This window comes from Spermophilus citellus (genome assembly GCF_964194105.1).
Source record: "Spermophilus citellus genome assembly, chromosome: 3".
In the NCBI taxonomy this organism is placed as follows: domain Eukaryota; kingdom Metazoa; phylum Chordata; class Mammalia; order Rodentia; family Sciuridae; genus Spermophilus; species Spermophilus citellus.
Window position 1 is genome coordinate 136,172,141 of NC_138184.1, and position 24,701 is coordinate 136,196,841.

At 41.7% G+C, this 24,701-nt stretch overlaps 1 protein-coding gene across 1 annotated transcript in view; it reads left to right on the plus strand.

Annotated features, from left to right (window-relative positions):
- AOAH (acyloxyacyl hydrolase) overlaps positions 1 to 24,701 on the plus strand; it is a 223,752-nt gene that overhangs the window by 88,426 nt on the left and 110,625 nt on the right. Inside the window, exons 5-6 of the mRNA XM_081285694.1 lie at positions 18,102 to 18,161; positions 23,743 to 23,813. Of these exons, the coding sequence (XP_081141820.1) occupies positions 18,102 to 18,161; positions 23,743 to 23,813 (131 nt within the window). The remainder of the gene's footprint in view (positions 1 to 18,101; positions 18,162 to 23,742; positions 23,814 to 24,701) is intronic.

Genomic DNA, 24,701 nt, shown 5'->3' on the forward strand with positions numbered 1-24,701 from the left:
TCTTTGAGGATATTGTGAATGGAGTGGTTTTCCTTATTTCCATTTCAGAGGTTTTGTTGCTGATATACAGGAATGCCTTTGATTTATGCGTGTTGATTTTATAACCTGCCACTTTGCTGAATTCATTTATGAACTCTAGCAGCTTCTTTGTAGACTCTTTTGGGTCTGTTAAGTACAAATCATGTCATCCGCAAATAGCGATAATTTAATTTCTTCTTTTCCTATTTTTATGCCTTTAATTTCTTTTGTCTGTCTAATTGCTCTGGCTAGTACTTCGAGAACTAAATTGAATAGAAGTGGTGATAGAGGGCATCCCTGTCTTGTTCCAGATTTTAGAGGGAATGCCTTCAGTTTTTCTCCGTTTAGGATGATGCTAGCCTGCGGTTTAGCATATATAGCTTTTACAATGTTGAGGTAAATTCCTGTTATCCCTAGTTTTTCTATTGTTTTGAACATAAAGGGATGCTGTACTTTGTCAAATGCTTTTTCTGCATCCATCGAGATGATCATATGGTTCTTGTCTTTAAGTCTATTGATGTGGTGAATAGCATTTATTTATTTCCGTATATTGAACCAGCCTTGCATCCCAGGAATGAATCCTACTTGATCATGGTGCACAAGTTTTCTGATATGTTTTTGTATTCGATTCGCCAGAATTTTATTGAGAATTTTTGCATCCAAGTTCATTAGAGATATTGGTCTGTAGTTTTCTTTCTTTGAAGTATCTTTGTCTGGTTTTGGGATCAAAGTGATGTTGGCCTCATAGAATGAATTTGGAAGAGCTCTTTCTTTTTCTATTTCTTGAAATAGCTTGAAAAGTATTGGTATTAATTCTTCTTTGAAGGTTTTGTAGAACTCTGCTGTATACCCATCAGGTCCAGGGCTTTTCTTGGTTGGTAGTCTTTTGATGGCTTCTTCTATTTCTTCCTTTGTTATTGGTCTGTTTAAATTGTGTGTATCTTCCTGTCTCAATCTGGGCAAATCATATGCCTTAAGAAATTTATCGATATCTTCACTATCTTCTATTTTATTGGAATATAGGGTTTCAAAATACTTTCTAATTATCTTCTGTATTTCTGTAGTGTCTGTTGTGATATTGCCTTTTTCATCCCGTATGTTAGTAATTTGAGTTCTCTCTCTTCTTCTTTTCGTTAGCATGGCTAAGGGCTTGTCTATCTTATTTATTTTTTCAAACAAACAACTTTTAGTTTTATCAATTTTTTCAATGGTTTCTTTTGTTTCAATTTCGTTGATTTCTGCTCTAATTTTCATTATTTCTTGTCTTCTACTACATTTGCTGTTGTTTTGCTCTTCCTTTTCTAGGTTTTTGAGGTGTTGTGTGAGTTCATTTATTTGTTGGTTTTTTCTTTTTTTGAGGTAAGAACTCCAAGAAATGAATTTCCCTCTTAAAACTGCTTTCATTGTGTCCCACAGATTCCGGTATGTTGTGTCTGTGTTATCATTTGACTCTAAGAATTTTTTCATCTCCTCCTTTACGTCTTCTATAACCCATTGATCATTCAATAACATATTGTTCATTTTCCATGTGATGTAGGATTTTTCCTTCCTTCTTTTATCATTGATTTCCAATTTCATTCCATTATGATCAGATATGGTGCATGGTATTATCTCCACGCCTTTATATTTACTAAGAGTTGCCTTATGGCATAATATATGGTCTATCTTTGAGTAGGATCCATGTGCTGCTGAGAAGAACATGTATCCACTTGATGATGGTTGATATATTCTATATATGTCGGTTAAGTCTAGGTTATTGATTGTGCTGTTGAGTTCTATAGTTTCTTTATTCAGTTTTTGTCTAGAGGATCTGTCTAATGGCGAGAGCGGTGTGTTGAAGTCACCCATAATTATTGTGTTGTGGTCTATTTGACTCTTGAACTTGAGGAGAGTTTGTTTTATGAACGTTGCGGCTCCATTGTTTGGTGCATACAAATTGATGATTATTATGTCTTGTTGGTGGATGGTTCCTTTTAACAGTATATAGTGTCCTTCTTTATCCTTCTTGATTAACTTAGGTTTGAAGTTGATTTTATAAGATATGAGTATGGCCACTCCTGCTTGCTTCCGAGGGCCATGTGAGTGGTATGATTTTTCCCAACCTTTTACCTTCAGCCTGTGTATGTCTTTTCCTATCATATGAGTCTCCTGAAGGCAGCATATTGTTGGATTTGTTTTTTTGATCCAGGTTACTAGCCTATGTCTCTTGATTGGTGAGTTTAGGCCATTAACATTTAAGGTTACAATTGAGATATGATTTGTACTTCCAGTCATGCTTCTTTATTTATTTATTTTAGTTTGGCTAGTTTTACTTTTTGGTTACTTCCCCCCCCCCTTTACTGAGATACCTCCTGCTGTTAGTTTTGGGCACTATTTTTCAATTCCTCTTCTTGTAGTGTTTTGCTCAAAATGCTTTGCAGAGCTGGTTTTCTTGCTGCGAATTCTTTTAGCTTTTGTTTATCGTGAAAGATTTTAATTTCATTGTCAAATTTGAAGCTCAATTTTGCTGGATACAGTATTCTTGGTTGGAATCCATTATTTTTCAGCGTTTGAAATACATTGTTCCAGGATCTTCTCGCTTTCAAAGTCTGTGATGAGAAATCGGTCGTTAACCTAATTGGTTTACCCCTGAATGTAATCTGCCTCTTTTCTCTCGTAGCTTTTAATATTCTCTCCTTGTTCTGTACGTTGGCTATCTTCATAATTATATGTCTTGGAGTTGGTCTATTATGGTTTTGAATGTTTGGGGTCCGGTAGGCTTCCAGGATTTGGCAATCCATTCCATCTTTCATCTCTGGGAAGTTTTCTAGAATTATTTCATTTAATATGCTGCCCATTCCTTTTGTTTGAATCTCTGTGCCTTCTTCTATCCCTATGACTCTCAAATTTGGTTTTTTTATGACATCCCATATCTCTTGAATAGATTGCTCGTGGCATTTAAGCATCTTTTCTGTGTTGACTATATTCTTTTCAAGTTGATAAACCTTGTCTTCATTATCTGATGTTCTGACTTCTACTTGATCAAGTCTATTTGTAATATTCTCGTTTGAGTTTTTAATTTGGTTTATAGTTTCCTGCAATTCTAGGATTATTGTTTGATTTTTTTTTTAAGATCTCTATCTCCTGGTAGAGCTTGTTCTTTGCCATTTGAATTTGTTTGTTTAATTCATTTTCAAAATATGCTTTTATTTCTTGGACTTGCTGTCTCATGTCTTCTCTAATATTCCTTTCCATTCGAGTTAGGTATGCCTTGAGTTCTTTCCCTATCCCTGTTTCTGATGTTTCTATGTCCTCCTGTAGAATTGAGTTGTCTTGCATTGTTTGTAATCCTTTTTTCCCTTGTTTTCTCATGTTGTCCACGTTACTTTCCAGCTCTATTTGATTGTCGTGTTTCTGCTCTCTTCTATAGATTTGTTTTGTTTCTGTATTAGTCTGATGTCTCTCCTTTGTGTTGTTAAACTATGTCTGCTAACGTGGATTCCGCTGGGAAGGAATTCCGACGTCCGAGCTCCAGTGACGACACTACTCTGCTATGATGGGCCTCCGTCTCCTTGCCGGGGTGTCCTAATGGGGGGGTGTGACTGGACTGTCTCTGTTTGGTTTCAGCTCCCGGTCGCGGCAGGCGGGTGGTCTCCAGCCGCCCAGTATCACAGGCCGCGGGCAGGTGATCAGTCGCCAGCGGGCGGGTGTTCTCCTACCGCCCAGTTACGCGGGCAGTGGGTGAACTGTCGCCGGCGGGCCTGCAGTTACAGCCGCCCAGTCGCGAGGGCCTTGCCTCTAGTCCCCTGGTTTCTCCTGCTAGTCTTGGTTTCTCCTGCTAGACCAGATTTCCCCGGAGTGATGGTTCTCGGCAGTTCAAACTGTACTCTGGGCCTCCCATTTGTTGGGTGTGGAGGGTGGCTATTGGGAACCCCGGCCCTCTATTGTTTTGTTCCCCTTGTGGGGGATAGAACTGTACTGCTTCCTTCCCCGTCTGAAATCCCTTACTCAGCCCGGGGGTCAGTGCGGGCTTGGCTGGCGGGATTCCACTGTGTCGCAGCCACTTGTCTCCCTGCTTGCTAGTTAATCCCTTCTCTGCAGCACCACGCCTTCTGTAGCCACGGGGCAGGCCGCGTGAATCAGACAGCCTGGATCTCCGGGGTCACACAGTTGGCTTTTGGGATCCCCGGCCCTCTATGGTTTTGATTTTTTCTGCTTGCCCCTCCCCCAGCGCTGGCTAGACAGGTTTTGTTTTGGCTGCTGATGGGAGGGGGGGTTGAAGGTCAGGTGTCTCTAGTTTCCCCTTAGCCTTTATGCAGGCTCACTCTGATACTCCCTCCCCCGGAAAGTCTAGGAGAGATTTTATGTGAAATCCCCCTATGTATGGGGGCTGAGCTGAGTGACACACACCTGTTTTGTTGTTGCAATCTGTCGGAGACTGGCGGTGGATACTTCAACTCTCCAAGATGGTGGCCGCTGATTCGTAATTCATTCTCAATGTGTTCTTTTGCTGCTTGAATTTGCTGTCTTGTATCCTCTTTAAGGTTCCATTCCATCTGTCTAAGGTGTTCCGTGAGTTCTTTATATGACCATTTTTATGATGACTCTAGGTCCTCCTGAATATTTAGGCTGTCCTGCATTGTTTGTACTCCTTTTCTTCCTTGCTTTTTGAAGCTGCTCATGTTACTTCTTGTTGTGTTTGACTCATGAGTTACTGTTTACTCCTATAAATTTATTTGATGCTTGGGAGGAAAGGTATTAGAAGGGAAGGGAAGAAGTCACTAAAGAGAATGAGAGTAAGCAGGTAGAATTCAAGGAAGGGGGGATAAGATAATTGAAAAGAAATGAAAAGACAAAAGAAGAAAAAATAGGAAATAAAAAAAGAAAAAAATTTTTTTAAATAATAAAAAAATTAAAATTAAAATTAGAAGAAAAAAATTTTTAAAAAATTGTAAAAAAAATTTTAAAAAGCAACAAGAAAGAAAAATGAAAATGGAAGAAAAACCCAAATCAAAAAAAAAAGAGAAAAGAAAAAAAGAAAAAAAAACTAATAAATGCAGTCTTAGAGTTTGATTAACTTCTCTTCCAGTAGGTGGCGCTGTGCCCACCAGGCCAAGTTTCTCCTGTCAATACGTGGGAACCAATCACTGTGCAGCAGCTTCTCCCAGACTGGGCGAGTCTCCAATCCTGAGTGCCTAGGGCCTCCTCTTGTGTCTAGTCACTTCCCACTTTTCCTCTAGCCAGGCCCCTCTCACGGGTGCCGCTCACCACAATACTGTCTACACGCCAGGTCTGGTGCTCCCGGGAGCCCTGTTTTCATGAACGACTGGGCACACTCTTCCAGTTTGCCATTCCCTCAGACCCTAAGTTTGTAGAGCTTGGGGCTGAGAATCCTCAGCGAATTTTAATTGCCCTCCGGTAGCCACGCCCCCGGTAGCTGGTGCAAGAGACCTCAGCTGTCAGCACTGGTGGGAGCGGTAGTTCCGCGACACCTCAGATTCTCTCAGTCTGGCTTTCGTGCTCACGGGAGAGCTGGGAGGGGCCCTTACGGGAGAGCTTGGAGGGGCCCTTAAGGTTTCCCCGATGTGTGGAGAGGGAAGGCTAGGGAATTACACACCTGTTACCGCAGGTTTCAATGAAGTTATCTCCTCCGCCGCAGTCTGATGACGTCAGTTCTCTGCCATGGTGGTGTCTCTTGCAAATGGCGACAGTTCGTTTCCCTTTGCCAGGCGACCAATGCAATGGGTGGGTCCTTACTGTCTCTCCCAAGCCCCGTTTCAAACCTGTGGCCACTACCTATGAAGGCTCGGGAGGCATTTACCTCCGTAGGATGAGAAGGGCTGACCAGTTGTTTCAGCCGGATGGATTAGTGCTGAGTCACAGCTGTTTGTCTGCGGGAAGCAGGCGAACCTGAAAGTTCTCTTAAGAGCCCAGTGTCTTGGCTTCTTATCTATAAAGTGGGGTCTAGAATTGTTACTCCTTTGTTTGATATTTTGACTGTAATATTTGCTCATATACTGTTTGTGATATTGTACTACAGTTGAATAAGATGTTACTATTGAGGTAAACCGGATAAAGGACACATAGGAATTCTCTATGCCATTTCTTATAACTGTATATGAATTTATACTTATTTTGACAATCAAAAATAAAATGTTTAAAGAAATATATTGTGAATACCAAATAAAATATATTTTCTGGCAAAATATGAATAAAAAATCGTTACTCCATACTTTGTAGAGTTAGGATAAAGTTTAGAGAAATTGGTTGCCATATTGGTCTCTTGAAGTATAAAATTTCCATGGCAAATGATATGGTGGTGGTGGTGATAGTAGTAAAATCAGTGAATATTAATGGCAGAAAAAGGAGCATAGGCCAGGCCCAGTGGCGCATGCCTGTAATCCCAGCTACTGTGGAGGCTGAGGCAGGAAATGGCAGGTTCAAGCCAGTTTCAGCAGGTTAATGAAGCCCTAAGCAACCTAGCAAGACCTGTCTCAATATAAAAAATTAAAAGGGTTGGGGCTGTGGCTCAGTGGTTGAGCACTCCTGGGTTTGATCTCCAGTACCAAAAAAAAAAAAATTGTTCTGAAAAAAAAAATAAAAAGGAGTAGGGTCTTTATGGTGCTATTTAGAATAATATTTTTTAAAAAGGTGTTGCTTGGTAAAAAAAAAAAGAATACTGCATAACATGATTAAATGTATTGGTGATATTAATAGCTATACAATGCAGAATTAGCCTAGAAAAAGGAAAGAAGAAAATGCAGCTAATGATAAAATATGTGTGAAGAAGAGAGATTCAACAATAAAAGGGAATGTATTTAAAAGGAGTGGCTTTTTTATTCCTTTTACTTTTTTATGTTTTTTTTTCATTCCCAAAGAAGAAAATGGCATAAACTTGACTTCATTTTCTTCCTTTGACTTAAAGTCAGAAATGGCCATCAGAGCTGGAAAGTGTCAGAACATGAAAACCAAATTGGGCTTTGATATGGCTAAATCCTAGGTATTGGAAAACAGTCACTGTAAGATACAGTGGAACACAGAAATAGCAGCACAATTCACAGTAGCTAAACTGTGGAACCAACCTAGATGCCCTTAAATAGATGAATGGATAAAAAAATGTGGCATATGCACACATTGGAATATTACTCAGCAATAAAAGAGAATAAAATCATGGCATTTGCAGGTAAATGAGTGGAGTTAGAGAAGATAATGCTAAGTGAAGTTAGCCAATCCCCAAAAACCCAAATGCTGAATGTTTTCTCTGATATAAGGACACTGATTCATAGTGGGCTAGGGAGGGGGAGTATGAGAGAAATAGACAAACTCTAGATAGGGCAGAGGAGTGGAGGGGAAGGGAGAGGGCAGGGGGTTAGAAATGATGCTGGAATGTGATGGACATTATTATCCAAAGTACATGTATGAAGACACAAATTGGTGTAAATATACTTTGTGTACAACCAGAGATATGAAAAATTGTGCTCTATTCGTATAATAAGAATTGTAATGCATCCCGCTGTCATATATAAATAAAAAAATTAATTAAGAACCTAAAAAAGAAATAGGCCCACAAATTCCACCCGAAGGCCAGACAGGACAATGTTTGATAGAAACTCAAAAGCAGTGGACCTTCTATCGTTTGTCTTCCTACTTAAATAGAAATCATCTCAAAGCACTTTTTGTTGGCTTTTCGATCTGCCTGACTTAGTCAGTTTGGACAGCTGTAACAGAGTATCAGACACTGGGTGCCTTGTAAATTTATTTCTCGTAGTTCTGGAGGCTGGAAGTACAAGTTCAAAGTGTTGGCATTGTGGAGGACTGGTGAGGGTGCCCTTCTTGGTTGCAGACTGCCCACTTCTCACAGTGTCCTCACATAAAGTGGAGATGGCTAGCCATCAGGCTTCTTATAGGAGCACAAATCCCAGCAGGAGAGCTCCACCCATGTGACTTAAACACTTCCCAAAGGTCCCAGCTCCAAATGACATCACACTGGGACTAGGGTTTCAACATTCAAATTTGTAGAGGACATGAACAATGAATCCCTTTGCACTGTCTTATGTGGTTAATTGCTTACTGTCCCCTGTGGGACAGTAAAGCACTCAGAGATAGAATTTTCCAAATCTTGCACCACTTCTAAAATCAGCTTGTATCATTTCATTTGAAGGTAAGGATCAACCTATCCTCATAAAGATCCAGAATAAATGAGTGATCGTCCCCACCCTGATTCATACATGCTCTTTGATGATTAAAAAAAAAATGAAAGAAAGAAAAAAAAAGAAAACCTACCCATCTGAAATCATCATTTCAATTCCCAGGGGATTTCTCCTTTATGGAAATCTGTCACTGCTGTCAAAAGCGTGAAGTGAACAGAAGGCACTTTCTGTACTTTTCAAATCTACTGCTGCTATAATTGATCGTAGAGAACTTGATCACTGAAAGTTGTTCACTGTAGAAACCCATGCCTAAAAACACTATTTTTTTTTCTTCCTCCACTCCTAACTGTACCAGAATTCAATTCTTCAACAACAGAGAACCCAAGGGCCAATAAGTGAGTGAGTCTTGTCCACTTCACCAATACTCTTAAAATGTCAAGGGACATAATAATGAGTCCCTAAGAACTCCTGTACATGATGTACTGTATTCCTTACATGCTCCCCCATCAGTCAATAGAGCTTAATGGACTTTGGCTGAAACCTTCGGGTTTCAATCTAATAGTGGCCAAAAGGCTTTAATACAATCATGTGTATTGTGGCTCTCCCAGAGCAGGATTCGGTGCTCAGATTTCCCACACATTTTTAACTTAAAAAAAAAAGTTTTCTTTTTTAGCACACTCCTTGACATCTCCCAGACCACAGTTAAAAGCCTGGGTCAAGTTCCAAATGAGCCTGAATTGAATCTAGACTGTGTTGTTCACTGGTTCTGTGACTTTAGGCTAGGTATTATTCACTCTGAGTCTCAGCTTACTTCATCTATAAAAGAGGGGTAATAGTAACTACTACTCAACACTTTCCACACTATTTTCTAATTAGTTTACTGTGATTTCTCTCTCCTGATTGGAAAAATCCTTGAAGTCTCATTCACTGCTATGCTCCTAACAAAGAGTACATCAAGCAACACTGAAAAGATGCTCAATAAGAACTTGTGAATGAATGAATGTTGTGCAAAGAAATGACCATTGGAAAAGACATGCCTTTCTCCTTTAATTACCAGTCCTGTGCTTACAACCACACCTATGCCCAAGGCACATGACTCTCCACTCAGTGAGTGGCTTCTTGACATCAGGACCACATGTCTCCCTATTTGACCTTTTGCATTAAACCATTTTTACTCCCTGGAAGCTACATTCTCCATTCTCCTGTGAAACCTCATTGGTCATACTTTCTTGCTTAGGTTAAAATGTCAAGCCTACTTTATTCTTGCAGTGTGGCAATGGTGGGAAATGTGCTGAGGTCTAATAACCTGAGTATCAATCTTGGCTCTGCTTGCAGACATGCCCTGGTTAAATTTTGTAATCTCTCCAAGCCTTGGATTTCTAATCTTTGATGTGTGGAAAATAAAACTTTCTTATCAGGGAAGTTTTCAATATCATTGAAAAACAGCTTACTTGCATTTATGTAGGTTGATGTTGTAATTATTGTAATTTTGGCAGTTGTCAATTGGTAACATAACAACCAAAAATAAAAACACCAATTATCATGGATACTAATTCCATGCTTACTATATGCATGTCTTGTTCATGTCTAGGAGTGTCTTGTTCAAATCTCACCACAATGCTATGCTCATGCCCATTTCACAGATGAGAAAACTTAGGCTCAGAATGCTCAAGTAGCTTGCCCCAAGACCCACAACTAATAAAAGACAAAACCAGGACTCAAACCCACAAATACTCTGTGATCCAAATTTATCTTAAATGTCAAGTAACAGTGGAGACTGTGACATAATGATCAATACAATACTTTAAGAGTTTCAGCTAAAGATGGAAATTTTGTCCACATTTGAACTGCTAGATTTGACTTTTCTCTTTTCCTTAAGCTGCCATTTTGGCTGATGCTCTGCAGAGGAAGAGCCCCACCAGGGAACCCTTTGCCCAAGATACTGATTGCAGTACGTGCTTAGCCTTTGCTCTTCCATCATCATCCCAACTATTCTTGGGTCAGAGTCAAGAACCATCATCATCTCTCTTGGAGTGAGAGAAGTTACAATAGTCTGCCAAGGCTGCACCACATATTGGGGAAATTTTATTGTCTTCTGGTTCTGAAGGTTGCAATCCAAGATCAAGGTATTAGCAGAGTGACCCTACAGGACACCCTTGCTTCTCTGCTCTGGTGGTTGCTGGCAATCTTTGCTGTTCCTTTTAAGTGGCGTCTCCCTGTGTCTTCACAACATCTTCCTCAGACACAAATCTTTTTCTCTTCACATGTCCTACTACTTATAAGAACATCAGTCCCAGAGAAGATTAGGGCCCATTCTACTCCAGTATGACCTCATCTCAACCAATTATCTCTACAATGACCCTATTTCCAAATAAGATTACATTTTAAGGCATAGAAGGATTAGAACTTCAACATTTGAGCTTTGGTAGGACACACTTATAACCTATGACATCAGTCCATATTCAGCAAGCGTCTCCTCTGGTCTGAAGATTTTGGTCTGTCTCTGGTTTGGATGGACTGTTGAATCCTTCTAGACAAAAGTGCTTTAGCTAGCCTCCATGGCTACATGCTACTGTGTTCCCTGATAAGGGGCAAAGGATCTTCTTTCTCTTTCATAGACTGCTGCCATCTTCCCTTGGTCATGTTCCCAGCTCTTGAGTGAAGAAATCCAATCTAACATCCATGGTTCTTTGGACCATAAACACCCAGGATGAGGACATACAGCTATGTGGATCTGTGTGATACTTTCTCAGTGATCCACTCATGAGGATGTGAAATAAGTAGACTCTAAAAAGGATCTGAAGATGGAATAAGGAAACATGAGAATCAAATGAAGAAAGTAATGAGAATCTGAAAAGATTTGACAATAACAAATGGCAGGATCAAATAGAAGTTTCCAGAACCAAGTCCCTCATTGTTGGTGAAAAACCTGCTTATGCCTCAGATCATTGCTTTAGCTGAGCCAGAAACATCATTCTGTCTTCCAGACACCAAAGTTTTCTACCCAGCTCACCATCCCTTTCCAAACTTTCTCTCCAACCACTCATTAGAATTACACATTTTTTTTTATTTTTTGTGACATGAAATAGTAGTCCTTATACCTTATAAATGAAGACAAACATCAAGTTGCCAATATTCAAAGATTACCAAGGAAAAATAACAATTATTTTAATTTTTTTTCCTTGCAAAGTGCTCATCACTAAGACAAGCAAACCAAGTAACTTTTCCAAATGTTTCTGAGTTTTTACATCCATTTCCTTCTGGGGGAAAAAAAATGAGTAGGCTTTTATCTACATTTTCTGTTTTATGTTGGTAATAATGCATTTTGAATTAGTAACTGTGGGAGGAAATGGTGCTTTGATCTTTCTTCAATTTTAATTTTCTTAACTTGTATTTGTCACTAAACCCGACACACCCCTGCTCAAAAGCTCTTAGTAGAAAACAGCTACCTATGAAATAAAGACCACATTTTGATCATAACGCCTCACACCTCCCACTCTCTGACCATCATCCACTTGTCCAGGCTTCTCTTTGTGAAGCCACAATGTCTGGATTATTCATCACACTGTGGCCCAAATATGCCATCTCCAGACTCTTATGATGTCCCCTCTGCCTAGAATGTTCTTCCCCTTTCTACCCACTTCTGCCTTTGGAAGCCCAGCACAAGGGCTGCTTTCTCCTGAAGCCTTCTCACCTCTCCCTTTTTCCTGGTGGAGCCTTCCTTTCCTGTTTTCCTTCCTCATTGTGATATACTCCACGTGTGCCTGTCTTGTTCCCCCGCCCCATCAATGAGGATGGTAACACCCCTTACTTTAGTACCTGCCACGCTGCCTTGGAAGCAGGAAGGTTGACAGAATAAAAGAATGAGGAATGTGTGAAAACCACAGCCCTTTCCCAGTCTCCATTTAGTCTTTTTAATGGTCTTGTGAATTCAGGTCCACAGGTCCTTGCCTCCCCAACCTGAGTACTGTACCACTGAGACCCTAAAATGACAGCACTGAGCACCTGCTCCTAGGAGCTTCAGAGACATGGAAGATATAAGAAAGACATCAGTGTTGCAGCTGGAAAATTGTCCAGTGGGGTGCCTCCCAGAATGGCAGGTCCTAGGTAGGTCCCTCTGAACCCATGATCCGCCCTCAGTTTCCAAGTCCAGAGATTCCATTTTTGTTATCATTGAGATTACAATAGAAGAGGGGGAAGGCGCACAGACTTTGAAGAGTGAAAGCTCCAGGCTTCACTCCTGACCGACCTTGCCAACTCACTCAATGATCTTAACCGAGCTGCCCAGCATCTGAGAGCAGCCTGCTATAAAACAGGAAGGATATGCAATTTCTGGGGTGATGAGAGGTGAGCAAAAGCCCAGCTCAAGCCACATGGCCTCTAAGAAGCTTTCCCAAGCCCCCAGCATGATGTAAGTAGTCACCCAACACCTGCCTAATGCCATTCTACACCTGGAATCAAATCACTGATTTCCTCACCCAGCCTCTGGCACTTCATGGCCATGAGCTTCTTGAGGGCCCTTTTCTAAGCTACTGCCACGGCTTCAAGTCAGCCAGGCAGGAGCCCTTTCTAGCTTCAAATGATGAGCAGGGGTGGGGCCGAGGGTGGCTCCTGGTGCTTCCATACCCTGCTTACTTCATTGTTAGATAAAGTCAACTGCCACTTTCCCAATCTTATGTAGAAACAAGTGCAAGAGATGTTCGTCACTACTGCCATCCAGAAATACCAGGGACAGCCTCTGCTGAGGGCCAATGGTGAGGACGCCTCTGCTGAGGCCAGAGTTGTCTGGCTGCAGCAGACTCTAGATCTGAGAGCTCCTCCACATCTCATGATGTACCACATGTACCCCCTACCCCTCTGTGTGTGCATCTCCAGGCTTAGGAATGCTAACAGGACCCTTCACCTGAAGTGGGATAGAAAAGAAATAAAAGACGGGTAGGACATGGAAAAAAAAAAAAAGAAGAAAAAGCATTAATCTGAAAGCATTCTGCTAAAGTTCTTCATCTTTTCTCCCCAGGCCAATTTTTCTCCCAGGCCTGTAGTTCCCAGATCCTTAAGAAATCTATAAATCTTAAATTTTACTGTAAATTCACTCAGTTAGAAAAATCGCCCTGTGCACTGCTAATTAGCCTATGCAATGTGCTAACATATATATTTTTAGAATAGATACAACACAGGGAGATGTGATAGTTTAAGAAATCTATAACATGGAGTATATTCCCACCATTATCTTTTGATCTAATAGAAGAGACAATATTGACCAAAAATACTGAGGGTGGCCAGGTCACTGTAAATTGTCTTGTGATCACCAGGCTGATGCCATCCCCACATACCCTCCCATGCCCACCCCTTACAAATTTTCCTTTAAAAGAGGAACCTGAGACCCCCAAAGCACTCTTTCTCACTCTGGAGATAACTCGCATTCTGCTCTGAGCATGTGCATCTTCACCTTTACTTTCTAATAAAGTAAACACCTGGTGTGCCCTTAAATTCTTTTCTTCTGCAACATGTCAAAAGCCTGGAAGATCTCAATAGTGATCTCCTCTGCCTCTGCAGAGACCTCCTTGGGCCCACTAATGGTGACACACTTAACCTCCGTGAATGTGTTGAAAACCTAGCCACTCCCTCTTTGCTTCACTTTGGTGTTACCCAAACTGCCTCTTGCAGAAATGTTTTAAATTTTCTAGTTGGTCCTCCTGCCCTTTTCCAATTTTCAGCAGAAATCTAGACATTCCTTCTGGTCATTGTAATTGGAATTTGTAAGTGGGTATTCAGTACATGGGTGAGCTGGGATCCCCATCCGGGCCCATGATGCTGTTCCTGATCCTGGATGCTTTGACTCCCGTCCTTCACACAGACTGGTGTGTTTCCCTACAGCCCCAACCTCTGCTCCCCAACACCTATCCCACATGTACCAACCTGCCCTCAGCCTCCTAGGAACTTTACCAGGGTAATTCAGGGGTCACGTTCCATATCTTAGTTTTTGTGTTCTTTCAGGAGAAAATTTCAGGCAAGACATGAAGTATTATAGAAATATAACAGAGTTTACTAGAAAAGAAAGAAAAACACCCTCAAGGGAGAGTGTGGGCTGTCTCTGAGAGATTGACTGGCTCCCCTTTGTTCCCTGGTTTTATTGAGGAGAGTCAGGGAAGTTTCTAGAGAGTCCCGCCAGGTAACACCTCCCCACTCTTGACTGACAGTAAGATTGCATCAGATCTTTAAGTCCCTACTGCACATGGTCTTACCCACAGTTACCCTAGCAAGACCCGTGGGCCAGAGGCAGAATTTTACTATTATCATGACATGCTAAAGATTGAAAGGCACTCTAGTTTGCTCTGGCTCAGGCTCTCTGGTTCTAATTGCAACTTGTTCTTACAGATTTCACATTGGCTTTGCTTTTAACTATCCTGTCCTCCTGAGCCACGGAGTCTTTGGGCTATATAAAGGTCACAGAAATCCCCCTTCAGAGTAACCTGTATTCTCTTCATAGATACAACAGATTCTTTGGACCAGCATGTCTTGGCCCTGAGAATAGCTGGGCAGATAATAGGTTGTTTGTCAGGGGATGTGGCATATCCCATTGATTTAAGCCAGAGCAGGGCTGGAGTGGCTTTAGGTAAATTGCTTTGGGGATAAAATTGGTTTTTTTTTTTTTTAAGAGAAAATGTATGGAGGTCTGACTTGTAACCCGGTTTACAGAATTATCCCCTTAGCCTTGTGTTCCAATGGCTCATGTCCATCTGCTACTTATCAGGAAGACCATAGACAGAGCCCATCACACCCCAGCACTAAGGATGGGTCAAGGCCTCCAGGGTGGCTCTTGCCCTGATGTGTTTTTATGTTTGGTTGGTTTGTTTGTTTGTTTTCTGCCTCCTCTACTCTAATGGTCTTCCTTTCACTTAGACCAAACTATTTTTTATTGTATTGGTGTTCATTCTTGAAAATTTATAAAATACAGAAAAGAACAAAAAGGAAAAAAATCTCATCCAAAATTCGTATGGCACATTCCTTTGCAAGTTTGTCATTGTTGCTATTGTTTTTCCTGTGTGTATGAAATCTGGTGGCCTATTTTCCTTGAATGAGGTAATAGCATATGTGTTTTCTTTCACTTTTTATTTCCTTATATATTGAGCACCTACTATGTGTATCAGGGACCTTACTGGACACTGAAGATGTTTAAATGGGGTCTCAGAATGCAAGGCAACATTTTGAGACAGGGAGGCAGGGGTACATAATGAAGATGAATGAATACCACCCTTCAAGTTCCCATATGTGGGGAATGAGCTTGAGGCTAACAAGAGTAGCCAAAAAGAGAAATTAGCTCTTTATCTGGTCCCTGTTACACTGGGCATGTCAGAGAGGCTTATTATATACAACAGGAGAACTTCCAGAAAAGACCAAAGTAATTGTTTTTGAATGGGGAGCCGTCCCCTAAACAGGCTTTCTGTTAAAAGACATCCATGTTTTAAAAGTGAGGATTGTCATCAAATTTTTTTTATACCTGTTTGCCAACAGATCAGAATGGATGCTGAATGCAATGTTGGAACACAGCCTAGAGGTGCCCTGTGTGTGGTATCATCATACTGACCCCTTAGTTGAACCATCACAAGGAGGTTGGGGAGTCCTAGGAAGAGGTTGGGTGGCCAGGTAAAAGGTAAGGGACACTCAAAATGCAAGGGACACAGCTGCTCACCAACTGGCACAGTAGTGTTTCAATGTTCTAAAAAAGACACCCTGTACCAGGGCATCCACCTCCCCCAGAGAGAATTTATTCTCCAGTCATTTCTGTACATTCTGGCTATTAGCCAAAGTGCTGCCTTTGACCTTAGAGACAGGGTTTGCTGTCCTTTGCGCTTGAACAAAAGGAATATAATTTGAACAAAAGGAATATAATTTGAAATGGTTTCAGAGTCTGCTGTGGAGGATGAGCTGAGGCTGACTCTGAGGCCCTCTTTCCAGAAGCTCCTCCTGGAAGATTCTCTACAACTCCATCTCACACTGGACACTTCTTCCTTTATTTTAATCTTCTTTACATTGTTCTGACCAAAATACCTGACAAGAAGTTAGAAGAAGAAAAGCTTATTTTGGCTCACAATTTCAAAGGTTCAGTCCATGGTGAGCTGACTCCAGTGCTCCTGGGCCAAGATAATGGCAGAAGGGCATGGTGGAGGAGTGCAGCTCCGTTCATGGCATCCAGGAAGCATGAGAGAAAGGGGAAAGGGCTGCAGGGAAGATGAGCCCTTTCAGGGTACACCTCCAGTGACCTAATTCTTCCAGGCATGCCCTGCCTACCTACAGTTACCAGCCAGTTAGTCCATTCAAACTTGAATATGCTGATTAGGTTATGTTTCTCATAATCTAATCATTTTAACTCCAAACATTTTTGTGTCAACAAAGGAAATTCTGGGAGAAACCTCATATCCAAACCATAACACTCCTCTTCTGACATTTTCATTCAACATGGGTGATGTTGTCAGAGTACCACATAGCGCCAGAGCAGAGAAAGAAAGCTTAAAGGGTGAGGAACAGACAAGAGTTCAATAAAGACCTGAGTCTTGAACATCCATTAGCAACAAAGGCCAACATCTCCCAAGAGAACTTCTCTTGATGACCCTCTATCCCAAAAGCCCTATTTCTACGTCCAGACATTCTCTAGGTGGGCTTGGTTGCCGGGATGTCCTGGTATAGGATATGCTTCTAAGAACATTGAAACACTGCTGTGCTGGTTGAAAAATAGCTGTGTCTAGAGGATAATGGTGTCCTCTGATGGGGGGACTAATCCAGTTGATATGTACAGGGACAACATTCTCAGATTACCCGTAGTGATAACTATGACACTCACCCCCAAATCCCAGCTTCCCTGCTGATTTGGGGGAGATACAAATAATGGTTAAAAAGGAAAAGAAAAAACAGTGGAATGAATGTGACATAATTTTCCTATGTACGTAGATGAAGACATCACAGTGAATCCCACCATCATATACATCCATGAGACTGGGATCTTAACTAGAATAAGATATAATTATGTCACAATGGGTTCTACTGACATGTATAACCAAAAAGGGAGCAATAAATAAATGTTTTAAAATAATTTAAAAAAAAACAGTTTCCCAGTGTATCTATCAATTATTTAGCAGGGGACTACCCTAGGACTGTCCCAGGAGCAGGCCAAGGAAGGACAGGCAGGGCAGGCATGTATGCACTGAGTGGGGGATAAAAGCTCTGAGAAGCAGTGCTGGAGCCAACCCTCCCCAGCCCCACCCCACTCCTGGGTTACGTTTCTCCCAGCCTCCTGCAAGTACACAAACATGGTGGTCCTTAGAGTTTTTCATAGCAAACATTATTGGTAATAATGAACTTACTGTTTGTGCTTTCAATATTTGTATGCTTGACAGAAGCTCTGGAAATGGTTGGAAGAGGACTGAGGATATTGAAATAGGAAAGGAGGAGGTGAGTGGGAGAAGAATGTGAGCTGGATGGCAGTGAGAGTAGCCATTCTTCAGTGCTGAGGCACAAGACACTGGAGCAGGCTGCTCACAGCCTCCTGCTGGTGGGGCTGCTAGACACAAGGACCCCGTTTACCAGAGAGATCAGTGTAGCACAGCTGTAGGCAGCAGAGGTTCAGATCACCTCTCTGCCAGACTCTGTCACCCAACTCTGAGCCAGTTTCTTAGCTTTTCTGCATCTCAATTTCCTCATCTATAAAATGGTCCTATCTCTTAGGGCTTCTGTGAAGATTGAGAAAGATAATGTTTGCAAAGAATTTAGCACAGCCTCTGGTACAGACTAAAGTCTTTAATGACACAAATTTGCTTTCTTGTGAATTATTTTATCATAACGTATGTAATAGTTCATTTATTGCAAACTTATGGACAAAAAAAAATCTTACTTTAGGAAAGGCATGGAAAGAAAAGATGAAACAAGTTATAATGTTGTCTAACTTTGTTTTTATAGGAGTCATGGAAATTTACACTAGAGAAGGCAAGACAAATTGTCAAGAAATCCTCCACCATGGTAAGCAATCAGAGGGTAGAATGCCAGCCTTTCCCTTGCCATCCTGACCTCCCACAGCCCTGCTTTCACACCCCAAAGGCAGGGGCTACTCTGGATACAAGCCCACCACATGCTGCGGTGCATTGGGGTAGAAGTAGGAACTTGAGCTCCTTCCACTTTCTTCTCCTGCCTTTTTTCTGTAGCAGAGGTTTCCAGCCTCAGACATTTCGGGTTGATAATCCTTTGTTGTAAGGGCTGTTATGTGTTTTGTACTGTCTAGCAATATCCTTGTCCCCGACCCCCTAGATGCCAGCAGCACCATCCCCCCTTCCCCAGCTGTGAGGCCTAAAATGTCTCCTGACATTGCCAAGTGTCCTCTGGAGGGTAAAATCACCCCAGTTGAGAACCACTGCTCCAGTAGACCATTCAGGAGGAGATTTCATTCCCTGCCCCTCTGCTTTCTAAGAATGTGACCTCAGGCAAGGGGCTCAACTTCATTAAGCCTCAGTTTTCTTGTCTGTAAGATGGGGTGATAGTGTCCTCTGATGGAGGTACTAATCGAGTTGATGCATGCCAAGCACCTAGTTCCATCCCCAGGACTTACCAAGTATTCAATAAATGTTAATATCACCCCCATTACTAGTCATCCCCCCCTAATTTGTCCTCCTTGTAATGACACTTATTCAGCAAATAGAATGCTTGGTTTAAATAAATGGTTGAAGATTTAAATGTTTGACTTAGACTCTGATGGCAAATCAGCCCTAGCTGAAGAGGAAGGACAAAAGGAGAACTTTAAAGAACAGCATCATCCCCGATTCTGGAGACCCTGGCAGTAAGGAAGGATTGGTCAGAGGCAGAGGGTGTGGTCCTTTTCCTCCCTCTGCTTGCTAGCCTGCTCATCATTCACCCTGATGCAATGCATGGAAGATATTATTGATTTGACAAATGGAAATTAAGGGGAGGAAAATCACTCACATCGAGATTTACCCGTTTAAGCAAATAAAGATATAGGATATTCAGGAAAACTTAAAATTTCAGATGAAAAAGGACTAAATTTTTTAGTGTAAGCATGTCTGGTACAATATTTTTATCTGGCAGCCCTGTGCATGGGGGTCATATGGGTTTTGATGTACAAGGCTGATTCTTGTTAAATGGCAACATGCAGGCATTTCTTCGTAATTGGTTAATCAATCACAATGTCTGCTTTGCCAGTCATTATCCAATTCAGTGAATAATTAAGGGCTGACAGTAGCCAGTTCAGCTAATCTGCTTAACTTATTCGAGAAGAAATTGAAATACCATGAGAAACCCTCCACCACCACCTCAGAACTCTGAGCAGAAATGGAGAATAATAGAATTTGTGTTTTGCTCTTCTCAATGTGAATCTGAAAACTTATTTTCAGAGCATTGTTTATTTTACTAGCACAAACTGCCTTGGCATTAACTCAAAGGCTAATTAGGACTTTACAATTTTTTTTTATTTCTGTCACCAGAATTGAAAGAATAATTTGTGAGGCAGGATTCCAATAATTACTTCCAAGAAGAACAAAAAAAAAATCTACTGAACAATTCAACAATTAAAAAAAAAAAAAACTCTCCAGAAGCCTCCCTCAATTTATTTACTCTCCAGATTAAAACTATCAAGAAAAAAAAATCAGAAAATGCAAAATGCAAATAATGGTCTCTGAAAAACTGCTTAAAAAATACTGGCTGCAATGAATTCCATGTGACAATTGATATAACTGCAGGCTGACCAGGACATTTAAAGCAACACATGGTAGTTTGCACATCTTTTCAGCAAAGCCTGTCAGACTGTAAGAATCCAGACTGGAGAAAAGTTATATATTGTTGAAGAGAATCAAATGCTCCAGAAAAGGTCTGATCTCAGCGAGGCCCTAACAGGCTCTTCGAGGCTTTTCCTGGATTTGGAAGAGCACAGAGTCTCTAAGGGTTCAGAGGACCTGTGTTATGGAGTCAACTTATTATTTAATTCTCATTTCCACAAAAAGAAAAAAATTATTATCAACCTCGTTACAGATGGTAGGACTGAAAGTCCCTAATTTGCTCACTCTGTGTAGCTAGTAAGTGAGAAAACCATCACTTAAATCCAGAGCTAGATACCAATATCCTTTCCACTGTGCCAATAGCTCCAATCAGATTTCCTCAGGGCTGAACTTCAGGGAGCACCAGTCAGGTCACAGGTGGTGTTGATACTGGAATCATTCAGGGAACAGCCTGTGCAGCTATTTGTGAGGTCCCTGATCACAAATCTCAATAGAATCCTATGAGAAGACTTTAAAAATTGCTCATATCCAAACCCCAGCATAGATGAATTTAATCCAATAATACACACACACACACACACACACACACACACACACACACACACACACAAAAGGTTGAAAGGCACTTCACCATGCAGAAATTCAATTTCAGGTTAGCTTTCCCCCTTTGACCTTCCATTTATGCCATTCACCCTAATTTCTTTATTCAAACCCTGTTTGTTATTTTGCATTCATTTACTATCCTGATGTGTGGGGACGCTCAGGAAGCAAGTGAACGCTGGTTAAATAGATTGCAAAGTGAAGATGGGGTAGTACACCTGTCCCCAGGGACTGCCCAGGTTTTTTTTTTTTTTTTTTTTTTTTAAAGAGAGAGAGAGAGGAGAGAGAGAGAGAGAGAGAGAGAGAGAGAGAGAGAGAGAGAGAGAGAGAGAGAGAATTTTTTTTAATATTTATTTTTTAGTTCTCGGCGGACACAACATCTTTGTTGGTATGTGGTGCTGAGGATCGAACCCGGGCCGCACGCATGCCAGGCGAGCGCGCTACCGCTTGAGCCACATCCCCAGCCCCCTGCCCAGGTTTTGAGACTCATTTTAGATGGGATCAGATGCAGCTAGATGTGATATTTTAAATCCATTCCTGAGTTAATAACAGCCCACATTTTGGCTGTTCAGCAAAGTTCAAATTGAAAAGAGGGAGCTGGCAAATGGTAAGCAAGGACTGCTGCAGTGTTGCTCTGGATCTGTCCCGGTTTGCTTGGCCAGTAAATTGCCCAGAGTAGGGAAGATGGCTTGGCGACAATTGCCTTTCCCCTTCTATGTGATGAAAAGACCAGCTAATCCAAACCTCTATATAAACAGAAAGTGTTCTGGGGGGGTCCCTGAGCAAACTAAATCATCTATCTTCTATCTATCTCCTACTTCCTAACCCAAATTTCTGCACTGTGAATATCAAAGACAGCGTCAAGCCTTCAGGCTGGATTTTGACAGTGAACAGCTGTGCAATTATAAAATTTTATTCCATTGTACCTCTTGTATTGTAATTATAAGGCCGTTCAATAGAGTTTTTTTCTGTGTTGGTTATCATCAGTGTTAAAATCTACATTGTCATTAGGTTAATTAGATCAAGGCCTTCAGAGTAGATATTAAAAGTAGCTTGAACATTCAAATGTAACCTGACTTTGGAGTCTGAGACTCAGAATGTGTCTGTACTTATGAACTGCCACCAATGTTTTGCATAATTGCATGCTAGTGTTTGATTTATAGGGTGTCAACAGTCCTGATCTCAATCCGACGCCAAGTGTTTGAATTTAACCCTCTAAACACCCTTTTCTTTTTTCCCACTGCCTCTGCGCCCCACCTGATTTTACTTCAAAGTTTCCAAGCCAGTGGCAACTTTGTCCCTCACACCCAACCTAAGAGGGACATTGATCACAGTCTGGAGACATATTTGTGCTAGAGGCATCTAGTGGGTAGAGGACCTTACAAAGTACACAAGACAGCCTCACAGTGGAGGCTGAACTATTAGGGCAATAGTGCTGAGGTTAGGAACCCTGGGATCAGGATCTCTTATCTCTCAGGGCCTCTTATCTCTAATGGGATGAACGATCCCATCTCTTTGCTTCTAGGTCATCTTTTACTCCCAGAGATATCCCTTTGAGATACAAATGTGATTGTTCTGCCCAGTGTGATGTGTTTAAGGCTTCTCCACTGTCCTCAGGGTACCCTTTGGGTGCATCCTAGCCTGACATAATGCCTCCCTTCTTCCATGATTCAGACACTCCAGCCAGGCTGAATGTTTGTCTGTCTCCTAAGAAAGATGCCAAACTTTCTCACACCTCCCCAGCATTGAGTGGGGTGCTCCTGCTGCCAGGATCCAGGCTCCTCCAGCTTTAGTGTGCCCTCTGGGACCTTGTTGAAATACAGATTGCATTGCAGTAGGTCTGAGGATGGGAGAAGGAGACCTGACACTCTGCATTTCTAAAAGTTCCCAGGTGCCATTAATGCTCCTAGTCCATCATCACACCTTGAGCAACTGGGACCCAAAGCAGTGGTTCTCAAACCATAGTGGGCATTGGAAATGACCCTGGAGAGTGAGCATCAGAATGACTTTTAAGGCTGTGAGAGGACAGATTCCTGGGACTCACCCCACGGCAGCTTGTTCAGTAGATCTGGGGGGAAGCCACTGAGGATTTGCATCTCTAGCAAGGCTGTGGGCTGTGCTTGGCATCGCAAAACCTCAGGGTATTTGTGTCTTACCTCCTACCTGCCTCCTTCCTTCCTGGTTTCTGGGTCATCTGGGTTTTCTAGGTCAGGTTCCTAGAGAACCCCGATAATGCCTCCACCTCTGTGCACCCCATAGGGAATGCCAAGAAGTAGGACATCCACCCAGACCCTTCACTTGATGGTGGGCTAAAGACAAAGTCAGCCTGTCTCTAAGCCTTGCATAGAGATGGGGGCCTAGTCAGGATTGCTTCTACTCCTGGAAGGAAGGGCAGGCATCGCTAAGACCTTTACATACTCCATTGGTATTCTGAAAAGGTTACCAGTTCTCCTTTGCCAGGGGCAGAGTATCCCCAGTACCCATAATACACCCCATAGCCATCTAAAGGTCTCTTTGGGCTGGTGGGAATTGACTCGTCTTTCCCTTCATTGATAATTGCTGGTTTCCAACGTTTTCTACCCTGTAGCCTTCTCTCTCTTTAATAATCATGGAAACTGCTATCTTTCTAAAAGTATTGCTTAATAAAAAGCCAGGGGTTTTAATTTATCGCACATCTGGGTTCTTATGGAAACTACTATCTAAAATCCCCTGTTCTTCACAACTCGCAACTTCTTTGGGGACAGGACTTTCCTTCATCTCAAGCCTCCAAGCATGTCTCTCCATTTAGTCTTCATTTAACCTTTAATAGGATGGAATATTTTATTTGAAAGTGCTTTTTTTCCCCCAAATCCTTTTTCAAAGCACTTGGGCAAAGGAATATTGTCCCATTAAACCAACCAAGGCAGGCCAGATATTTTGGGGAAAAGGTGAAGAACCAGAGCAGCCATAAAGGTGGGAATGGCTGGCTGGAAGCTAGGGGAGGGGGCTGCCTTCAGGCTGGGGTCCCAGCATGGATCAAGACACAGGAGGTAGGATGAATATGGGGTGTGTCAACAGGAACAAGAGGTAAATCTAGATAAGTGAAATGGAGCAGATTCTAGAAGGAAGGTCCAGAAATCTGGACCACGGAAGAGACCTTAGGTGGGGAACCATTCCTTGAATTAAACAACTTTATTTATTTATTTGTTTATTTATTTATTTATTCTCTCTCTCTCCAGCAATATCCTAGAAGTGGTTCTGATATTTGTTCACTCCCGTTTTTGGCCAAGATCTGTCAGAAAATTAAATTGTAGGTATTCTTTTTCTACCTCCCAAGCCTATGATAACATCTTTGCTTCTTTCTGTTTTCTAATGATTAAAATGATACTCACATTTAAATGTCATCTTCCTAAAGGTGACGGTGTTTCTCACTTAAAATGTGCCTTGTACCAAAACCACAAGACAAATTGGCTCCAAACAAAACCACTTTGGAAATAGATTGTATTGACCAGTACCTTTGAATCTGAAAGCTTGCTTTTTACCCCATGCCAGAATGCAGGGTGCCAGTAAGGCTTTCTGTGCAGCTCTAACTAACACTTATTGAATGACAACAGGGGACAGTTCCTTCTTGCCATGTAAGATACAGAGCAGGTCAGCCATTGGTTGTGGCTGGGACTCTTTGAGCATCTTTAGTTGCCAGGCACTCATAATGTTGGAAGGGGGCTGTTTTTCATAGAGTTCAACCTGAACAGTCTGGTTCACACATATGAGTAGGATTCCAAACAGAAAGACAGTGTCAGAATTCCCCAACACTGCCCACCACCACTATCTCAGTTCAAATCCCAGTAATAGTCAGCTTTCTATTACTGTAACAAATACCTGGCATAATCAGGTTAAAAAGAAGAAAGCTTATTTTGGCTCAGAGTTTTAGAAGTTTCAGTTCAAGACCAAATGGCCCTGTTGCTTTGAGCCTGTGATGGCCCAGTCCATCATGGCAGGAGAACTGTACATCACGGTAGAGGAAACCTCTTTTGTGCATGGCCAAGTGAGAAAGAAAGTGAAGAAGGGAGAGACGAGAGCCCCACAGTCACCTTCTAGAGCATACCTGCAATGACCTAAAACCTTCCACTAGGTTCCACCTGTTAATGGTTTTCCTCCTTCCAAAAGACCAAGTCTTTAACACATGGGGCCTTTGAAG